Source organism: Adiantum capillus-veneris, chromosome 20 (assembly GCF_014529385.1).
Source record: "Adiantum capillus-veneris isolate H3 chromosome 20, ASM1452938v2, whole genome shotgun sequence".
In the NCBI taxonomy this organism is placed as follows: Eukaryota; Viridiplantae; Streptophyta; class Polypodiopsida; order Polypodiales; family Pteridaceae; genus Adiantum; species Adiantum capillus-veneris.
The window spans coordinates 97117656-97128338 of NC_140950.1; the positions used below are offsets into that span (position 1 = coordinate 97117656).

The following is a 10683-nucleotide window of genomic DNA, read 5'->3' on the forward strand; positions in this document are numbered from 1 at the left end:
CACAGCAACATACTAACTGTCAAAGACCCCTAGAAACAATACCTCACTCTTGCAGCAAGACTTGTCTTTTGATATGCAAAGACAGCATGTTCCATTAGCTCACGATATTCCTTTGATCCCTCAAGCAGGTCTCTGAAGTAGCCAATCTGTTTTAAGCTTCCAAGAAAAGCTTGCCAGCCGACATCCTTGCTCCCTCTTGTATTAGTGACTGACAACTTACCCTGCGCACCATGGTCAGACCGATCCCAATACATCATTTCAAAACCACAAGTAAGCTTCATTCCTATCTCTGCTTCAGCATAATGAGAATCAGATAGATTAGGCATAGGGTAACAGCGAGGGGCTTGAAAGACTTGCTGCTTGAGCTGTGCATACATAGCTCGAGACATTCTAACCATCACATCTACCAATGGTGGCTCCTGGCCACTGGGTAAGAAATGACTCATCCGTGAGGCAGCTTTCATGGAGTCCAAATCGCGATCATAAAATGCCCCTACTGCCAATGCTACTAACTGAGGTTCATGCTTTAATATTTGCGCTATAGGCAAAGGCACCCTGCAAACAACATTGTGCATGTTACGAGTAGGATTCTGTTGGAACCCTGACATCTTCTGCATGACTGCTGCTTGTACAGAATCATCAGCCTTAGTCTTGAAACTCCCATGATAAAGTGCACGGAGGGCATCTTGAATTGATGGAAGCAGAGGTAGCTGGAAAAGTTCTGCTGGTGAGGAAGGCAAGGGCAGGATGTGGATCTCCCCATTTTTTATAAAAACCCTATTCCAACTGTTCTCTGGCTTTAACCAACTTGGAATGGAGTACGCAGCCTCGATGAGCAAAAACTCTCCATCCGAGTCCCAAACTCTGATGCAAATATCAGGAAATCGTCGAGATACGGCGAATAGAAGAAACACAACAAACCATTCATCTTCGATATTGTCGCCATATTTAAGCTTTCCGTGAAGGTGCGGAGGCAAGGGAGTAGAAGCCATGGCATGATGTTCCCCTTCAGCATGATCGTCGACAAACTCGAGCTCCGGAGGACTGGCACAGGGACAGCAGCTGGCGGCTGAGCTTTGAGAGGCATCACTAAAATTGTTGACATGTAGGGAGAGGTCGAAGGTCTGATGCTGCCATATGTAGCCTTCACACAGAGAGACCGCTACCGCCAGGCAATCAGTTCGCAGGCTATGGAGCTTCTCTTCTATATTATCTTCACCTCCAGCACGAGTAAACAAGGAGAAGAAAACTGTATCTTCAGATGTGGCTGGACGTTTACCTTTCATGCTCTGTCCTTGGAAATGCTATATTGACGAACCTACTAAAAACCTTTTCGATATGGCTCCAACCTAGCAGTAAAAGAAAGGGGTTTAAGCGTGCCCACTATGGGGTTGAACAGTAAAAGAAAGGGGTTTAAGCATGCCCACTATGGTTGGTTCAACGCCTGCCGGGCAAGAGCCACGTGTAGGCATCACCATGACCACCTAATTGATGCACCACATGCTCAGAGCGATGGAGAGAACTCATAGCAACCAGCTAGGAACCTCCTCGTCGGGTGACCACCCCAAGAGGAGGATGCTTTCGAGTGTCCAAGGGCAAGAGCCTTGGCAACGTGAACACCAAGTGAGCAAAAGGTGTCCCTCTAGAGGTGACCTTACGGGGGATTTGAACCCACAACCGTAGGTTGAGAGGCCAAAGCCTTACTGTTAGACCAACTCTTTGCGAATATGTCCCTACGAATCATTTTTATTCTTTAATCCTCAAAAACCAGGGAATTTGATGCAACAAACGCCCCCATTTCTCCTAGCTCCAGCAGCCTTGGCACATTGGTGCTCCTCACATCACAGTTGTTGCTCCTCCTTGCAGGGCGTAGCAACCCAGTCCTGCCAACAAGCTGTGCAACACAGTAGACGAATGACCTAATCTCGCCAACGAAGGTTGCGAAGACTCAATCGAAGGAAAAGAGGAAGGAATCTGCAATAATGGACACTTTCAGGTTGCTTGACTGGGCACTGCCATTGATCATCACAAAAGTGGTGCGAGGATGATGCGTTGTGCTCTGCCTGTTTATTGTACTATGGTTTTTTCAATTAAAACGGGCACGCCCAAAGCACCCCAGTGCTCTACCCAGGTGGTTTACAATAATCTTGATAGATCATGTTTTGCATCAGTATGAGCTCGAATCTAGGTGAGTCCTGATAGGTAGAACCTTTGAAGGTAAGAGCTCAAACCCAAAAAACTCAGGAATCTCATAGAGAATCCTATGATTTCAAATATAGAAGAGCTAGTAGTACGAGTGTGGATGTGTGGGCACAATCCCCATAATCCTACACTACAAGAGGTTCTTCATAGTAGTGGCGGTAGCAGTACGACGTTCAAATGTGAAAATTCACGGCATCTCTATGAGCGTCGTATGCAACAAAGACTATAGAGACGCATATAGCGACACCAATTTTGTAAAAAAATAATCCGTGAGCGCAAAAAACTCGGATCTCATATCTGAGTTTCGACGCTCTTGCGAAACAGGTATACCTGCGCCTCTCTCTCTCTCTCTCTCTCTCTCTCTCCCCTAACTTACACACACACACACACACACAAGGAGAGGAAGGAGAGCTAGGTATGCTCCTTCCCTCTCCTCCCTCTCATGTTCCTTTCCCCTCTTTCTCTCTCCCTCTTTCCCACACATACACACACACACATCGTGTGTGTGTGTGTGTGTGTGTGTGTGTGAGAGAGAGAGAGAGAGAGAGAGAGAGAGAGAGAGAGAGAATGTACACATACATGCATAAACAAAGAACACACACACGTGCACACATTGAGAGAGGAAAAGAGAGAGAGAGAGAGAGAGAGAGAGAGAGAGAGAGAGCAAAGAATGTACACACACATGCATAAACAAAGAACACATACACACACACACACACATTGAGAGAGGAAAAGAGAGAGAGAGAGACACATAAAGAAATAGAGAAAGAGAGAGAGAATATGAAATGAACTGTTATTTTAAACGTCTTCAAAATGTCAAAATGATTTATGAGACCAATCCGGTAAACTTCTTGTGGATCTAATCTAATGTCTGCGTTGTCCAAGAAAATAGTGCATCGGTTGGTGAAGAGCTTCGTCGATGTCCGTCTTGTAAATAGACGTACTATGACATATATAGATAGAGAGAGAGAGAGAGAGAGAGAGAGTCGACACAGGTTTAGGATTTAGTTTTTATATTAAGTTATGGTTTAGGTTTAGATTTAATATTAGAGCTTTGGGATTAGGATTAGGTTTAGGATTTAAGTCTATATTTAAGATTTAGAGATGAACAAGAGGCCCAACCATCTCTCTCTTTTTTGTAGAGTTTAAAGGTGTTTGAAGCTAGTTAGCTTTGAAATGTTCAAAGGGTAGGCAGCAACACTAGCTGCTGAAAGCGTTCTCCTTCTGTTGAGCTTGAGTGATGGAAGAGGAAAGTGGATAAAATTAGGACTTTCACAAAGTATCAAGTTGATTGTTGTGTGTGTGTGTGTGTGTGTGTGTGTGTGTGTGTGTGTGTGTGTGTGTGTGTGTGAGAGAGAGAGAGAGAGAGAGAGAGAGAGCACTCCGGTGCTAAGCAGGAATTAGAGCAGTTGAAGCGGACGACGTAGCAGGAGCAGTTTTCATTTGAAAAATCTACATTTTTGTCTTATGTATGTGCATGCACGTTTAAGAGAGAGAGAGAGAGAGAGAGAGATTAGATTTTGGATTTAGTTTTTATATTAAAGTTTAGTTTCAAGATTATCATTTAAATTTAGAGTTAGGTTTATGGTTATGTTTGCAGTAGTTTACATGTAGCTCACATGAGTTTAGGTATGTAGTTGCTTGCAAGCTTACATGTGCAAACAACTCTCTTTCTCCCTCTCTTTCTCTCCACGGATGCGGCAGTAGAGTGGAAAGTTTTCAGCAGCACGGTACTCAAAATGGAGGCAGACATGTAATGTGCACAGTAGTCCCTCAAACAAGGAGCTGTTGTGAAGAGATGTTAAGCTGTTGTGAATGGCTACAGCTGAACAAGAGGCAAAGGGGTTTTCCCCACTACATGCATTGTCATGTAAACGTGGGTGTGTAGATTTCTCATACCCACAAATATAGGCATTGACCAATAAAGACGAGATTATAACCCGGTGGTTCTGATCTCCGTGCACCTCTAGACCAAGGTGTGCGGGGATCGGACATGGCTAGAGAATTTGAGGTAGTTTACAGTGTGATCTATGGTTTCTTGATTGTGAGGGAGATTAAGAGAGAGAGAGAGAGAGAGAGAGAGAGAGAGAGAGATAAGAGACGGAGGATGCCAATAGAAGATTAACTTTATGTTCAAGTTATAAGGTTTTTACATTCATTATGAGTAGTGACGACGATGTGGGACCGTCCAACCGAAACGCCCATCTCTCAACAAGGAACTTATGTCCTTGTAATCAAGCAAACATGATGTGCGCCGGATAAGACGCGTTTCTTTGCAACACGTCGTGAATTTGGTGAGTTTGACCCACCTATTATAGATAAATTTGTTGCCAATTACAACTCGTCGGACTCTGATGCTGGCCAACAGGTAGCAATCTTGCAACCCAATAGACGTGTTCGCAGGCGCTTTACTCAAGAAGCATACGTGAGGCCACAAGATGCAGTCTCTGACAGCTTGGAGGGTGATCATGCAAAGCACGTTCCCAACGAGGCTATGTTTGAGCCCGAGATCGACGAAATGATCGAGATGATCATGGATTCAGAAAGGCTTATCTATGATGATGAAGGAGTACGAGCGGAAGTGCGACGCGAGAGAGAGTGCGAGAAGAAGAGCACGACGATATGGTGAACTCGCTCTACTGTAATGTGTAGAGCATAGTGAGTTCTTATTAGGTTTTTACAAAAGAATATGTGTACATACCTGGCGGCCCGCCCACTTACCTGGGCGACCACATTGGGCTTTATACCCCAACAACCTCCCACTTAAAGTCCAATGTGGTACTTTAAGTGTGAGAGAAGCTACTATACAAGCTAATATACAAGAGATGTAGAGAAGTGATGTACTACCCTACACCTAACTGCTTGCGAAAATGCGCAAAGCTCTCTGAGGGAAGTCCTTTTGTAAGTAGATCAGCAGGATTTTCTGTGGTGTGAACTTTGACAAGCTGAAGTTGCTTATCCTCGAGCATTTCCCTGATGAAATGATACTTCACATCCACATGCTTTGTCTTTGAGTGATAAACTAGATTGCGAGCCAATTGTATAGCACTTTGACTATCACAATATAACACAGCATCTCTTCTTTGATTTCCAAATATGTTACTAGTCGATTAAGCCAAATTGATTCTTTGCATGCCTCTAATGCTGCAACATATTCAGCCTCTGTCGTAGACTGAGTAACACAATCTTGTAATCTAGAACGCCATGATACTGCTCCACCAGCCAATGTAAAGACATACCCTGACGTAGACCTTCGGTTGTCTAAGTCACCTGCATAATCTGAGTATGTAAAACCCTTTACACTTAGCTCCTGACTCCCATAGCATATACGCATACTCTTTGTAGCTTTCAGGTATCTCAATATTCCTTTCACTGCCTCCCAATGTTTCTTGCCTGGGTTTGACATGTATCGACTTACTACTCCCACTGCAAATGCAATGTCCGGGCGAGTAGCAATCATTGCATACATCAAACTACCCACTGCAGACGCATATGGAATCTTATCCATTTCAGCCTGTTCTTCCTCAGACACAGGACAATCTTGTTTGCTAAGTTTCACATATGGTGGCAATGGAACACTCAGTGCCTTTCCCTTCTCCATATTGAAACGTTGCAAAACCTTGTCAATATACTCTGTTTGAGATAACCAAATCAACTTCTTCGATCTGTCTCTCTCAATGCGCATACCAAGTATATGACTTGCCTCACCCATGTCTTTCATGTCAAACGATTTTTCCATCTTTGACTTCAAAGCTGAAATTTCTTCCAAGTGCTTGCCAACAATCAACATGTCATCCACATACAAAATAAGGATCAGCCAACTACCATCCTTAGCCTTCTTTGTATATAGACAGTGATCGAACTCACTACGTTTGTAGCCTTGAGAAAGCATAAACTTGTGGAATTTATGGTACCATGCCCTCGATGATTGTTTTAAGCCATAAAGACTCTTTAACAACTGGCATACCCAATCTTCCTTCCTTTCCCAACAAACACTTCTGGCTGCTGCATGTAAATTTCCACATCTAAATCACCATGCAAGAACGCTGTCTTGACATCCATTTGGTGCAACACCAAATCTAATATGGCAACCAATGCAAGAAAGCATCTCAATGTAGTCATCTTGACCACCGGAGAGAAGACTTCATCAAAGTCAATGGCTTGTTCTTGCTTAAAGCCCTTGGCAACAAGCCTTGCTTTGTACTTTGGCTGACTATCATGAGCGGTGATCTTATACCTGTAAACCCATTTACAGGGTAGAGCCTTTTTGCCCCGTGGTAATTTAACTAGCTTCCATGTCTGGTTTTTATGCAGAGCTGTCATCTCTGACTGCATGGCCAATTGCCAATTCCCTGAGTCCTTCATTTGCACTGCTTCCTTGTAACATGAAGGCTCATTGCAATCAGTCAACATGACATAATTCATAGATGGAACAAACCTATCAGGAGGTCGCATGACACGTCCAGATCTACGCACAATAGGTGGCTCAGGCTCAGCCACAACCTGTGGTTCCACTCTATCCTGTCCTTGCTCCTCTTGAGCCCTGACATTTTGTCTTGCACGTGCAGGTCCATCTTCTTGGAAGACAACTCTTCTAATCTCCTCAACCCTCTCTGGTTTAGAATGATATTTGGATTCATTAAAGTGAACATCATTGCTGCGGACAACCTTTCTGGATTCGGGATCCCAAAGTCTGTACCCCATCTCACCAGAATTACCATAGCCTAGAAAGATGCACTTTCTACTCTTTGGCTCAAGTTTGTTCCTAAATTCCTTTGGAACGTGAGTATATGCCTCACAGCCAAAGACTCTGAGATGCTTGTATGAGGGCATTTTGCCTGACCATACCATCTCTGGCACTGAATCCTCTGAATCCTTCTACAAAACCTTGCTAGGAGATCTATTGACAAGATGAACAGCTGTTGATACAGCTTCAGCCCAAAACCCATTTGGCAACTGTGCATTAGACAACATACTTCTGACCTTCTCTTGTATGGTCCTATTCATCCTCTCAGCAACACCATTTTGAGGAGGATTGTAAGGAGCAGTAAGTTCACGTTTTATTCCTTTTGACTCACAAAAGTCCTGAAAGGCCTTTGAAACATACTCTCCACCATTGTCAGTGCGTAAGCATTTAAGCTTCTTGCCACTATGATTCTCCACAAGTGTCACAAACGTTTTGAAAACACTAAACGTTTCATCCTTGTGCTTGAGAAAGTAAACCCATACTTTCCTCGAGTAATCATCTATAAATGTCATAAAATAAGAAGCTCCCCCTAGAGATAGGCTAGGCATAGGTCCACACAAATCACTATGAACAAGTGCCAACTGTGTATCTCTTCTACTGCTTCTATGCTTATGTGGCTGCTGTGTTTGCTTACCATACAGACAATGTTCACTGAATTCAAAATCATTAAATGAAAAGCCAGGCAAATAACCAGAACGAGACAAGATTTCCATTCCCTTCTTGGACATATGTCCTAACCGGCTATACCACAAAGAAACGTTCGGCTGCTCGGTTACATTGATTACATTTTTAGAGACATTTGATACATAAATCATGTAAAGTCCTCCAGACTTTACTCCATGTGCTACTGTCATAGAACCCTTGGATATCTTCCACATGTTCTGTCCAAAAATGGTGACGTAGCCAGCATCATCAAGTAAACCTGTGCTGATCAAGTTCTTTGTAATTGCGGGAACATGTCTCACATTCTTCAGCGTGAAAGAAGAGCCATTCTGAAACTTCAATTGAACATCTCCAACACCTAAGATCTCACATGTCTGCCCATTGCCTAGCCGAACATGATCTTTAGTGGTCACATAAGAAGTAAACCACTCCTTGTTTGGAGACACATGAAGTGATGCCCCTGAGTCTATTATCCAGTCACTCAGTGCATTTCCATCAGATGCTGTAAGAAGAGCTGAGTCCATTGTATTCTTCAAGAAGTAGATGTCTCCTGACACTAGACTGTCATCCTCTGCAACAGTGTTTGTCACATTTATTTCTTGAATCTTCACTGAGGACTTGTTCTTCTCACCATGGTCTTCAGCTTTCTCTTTGCCTTTTTCTGCTTTCCATTCTCTACAGTCTCTTTTCATGTGACCCTTCTTGCCACAATGGTAGCATTCTATGTCACTCTTGCCTTTAGCACTGCGAGACTTGCTACAAGACTGATTCCTCTTTCCACCTTTGTACTTTTCTTTGGTCCTTCCCCTGACAACTAAGGTTGTTCCTTTGCCTTTGTCCATTGTCTTTCTATTGGTTTCTTCAGTAAGCAGACTTCCTTCTACACCTGCTATGTTCAAACCATCTGGAGGTGCAGCATTACTCAAAGCTATACGAAAAGTGTCCCAACTTTCCGACAATGTGATCAACGGGAACATAGCTCTAACAGGTTCATCAAACTTGACACCTTGAGCTGACAACTGACTGTAGATTGTGTTGAATTCATTCAGATGATTGGACATAGGTGTCCCTTCTTTCATCTTCAAGTCAACAAGCTTCTTAAGCCAGTATACCTGTGAAGCTGCACTTTGCTTCTCATAAAGATCACTCAGCTTTAACCACGCTTGATAAGCCGACATCTCGTTTGCTACATTGAAGTAAACGCTTTCTGCCAAAGTCAGCATAATGGTAGAAAGTGCCAATTCATCCATTTTGCTCCATTCATCTTCGTCCATATCTTCTGGTTTTATCCCCTTGAGCTTTATAGGTTTTATCTGCTTCTTTTGTACCAACACGTGCCAAATCTGCTTCTTCCACAATGGGAAATTGGTTCCATCCAGCTTCTTGATATTGTAAAGAGCAGTGTCCTGTGATCCAGCCATAGCTACGCTTCACAGTAGTTTACTTTTCTGGGAAAAATTCGGCAGAGTTTCCCCTGTAAACTGACCTCTGAACCAATATCAACCTGTCAAATGAACCAAGAAAGCTTCAGATTCTGCAGAAATTTTGGCAGAGTCTCCTTTGTAAAATGGCTCTGGTGTACTAAAAACAGACCAAAAAACAGCTCAAAAAACACTGTCTCTCTGACACTGTAAGCTGTGGGTAAACCTGTCCTGCACTTGTACTGTCTCTGACTGTCCTGTCACTGTCCTGTAAGCATAGACTACGACAATGCCTCAACGGCAGTAAAGCAAAGATGCAATCCCAACTGTCTAACTCACAGTCAATACATCCTAGCTGCCTATCTAAGGGTGCTCGAGGGATCGCTCCAAGAACTGTATCACCGAAAGGATCTCAACATTCGAGAATCCCCCAGCTCAATAAAACCTCACTCGACCCTCAACAAAGGCTGCAGTAAATCTGACAGTACATAGACTTCCCTCAAAGTCATACATCCACAAATTTCCCACTATATGCTGTAACCGTTGCGGCGGTTGTTTACTGCGTGACTCACAGCCAGCAAACCCTCAACAAATATACATCATCTCTGACAATACATCCCATGTGGAAGTACATGCAATGTCAGGATGAAATCTGGAATATCAAGCAGCAAACACAAGCTACCTGATGAACTAGTGGATGTCGCCTACAGTCTGTGTGTAGATGCGTCCGTGTTGTATGTGACACGCCTCCAAGAACTGTGAGCCGTCCTTCGATGTGTAGACAGCCACAAATCAACACTCTAGGAGTGTCGATATCCTCAGCACCTGCAGTCGTAGGCCGAAAACCCCAAATTTGCAGAGTCAGATCTGCACCCGCCTAGACCACGTAGTCGAAAATGGCCTGAGTAGACCTTTGTCGAAGCCGAACGGTAGCCGAGATGACCTCAAAATGAAATTCTGAGAACACCAAGAACTTCGGAGTCTATCACAGGATTTGGGGCCGTGTCTTCGCCTGTCGAATGTCACTCCAATCTGAGCTGGTGACTCTAGCATCCTGCTGTGCTGCCCCGAGCCTCGATCTGAGCTCTGATACCAGTTGAAGGAGTACGAGCGGAAGTGCGACGCGAGAGAGAGTGCGAGAAGAAGAGCACGACGATATGGTGAACTCGCTCTACTGTAATGTGTAGAGCATAGTGAGTTCTTATTAGGTTTTTGCAAAAGAATATGTATACATACCTGGCGGCCCGCCCACTTACCTGGGCGACCACATTGGGCTTTATACCCCAACAGATGACATGAAAAGTGAAGCCGATACGCCTTTGTATGGTGAAGCACGTTTGTCTAGATTGAAGGCGCTCTTGGTTCTTCTCAACATGTAGACAAAGTTTGGATGGAGTGACACTAGCGTCACAGCACTTTTCAGGTGATCTATTACAATGTGTCTACTTCAATAAAAAAATCTAAATGTATAATGTACCAAATTACTCACTGTTAACCCTCACGGCACACGGACACCCATCACCTACGATGGACGCGTATTATGTATTTGGTAGAGTCAGGTACCGGGCTTGTCGGACCAATAGGGAAAGGTAGAGTGATCGCCGATGAGAGGCGCACTTTAACTTGGACATTCAAGGGATTAGTTGGTTA

At 43.8% G+C, this 10683-nt stretch overlaps 1 protein-coding gene across 1 annotated transcript in view; it reads right to left on the reverse strand.

Moving 5' to 3' along the window:
- LOC147432952 (suppressor-like protein) overlaps nt 1–1348 on the reverse strand; it is a 45321-nt gene extending 43973 nt beyond the window's left edge. The window contains exon 1 of the mRNA XM_086492701.1: nt 43–1348. Within this exon, the coding sequence (XP_086348827.1) occupies nt 43–1286 (1244 nt within the window). The 5' untranslated portion in view covers nt 1287–1348. The remainder of the gene's footprint in view (nt 1–42) is intronic.
- Nucleotides 1349–10683: the final 9335 nt, after the last annotated feature.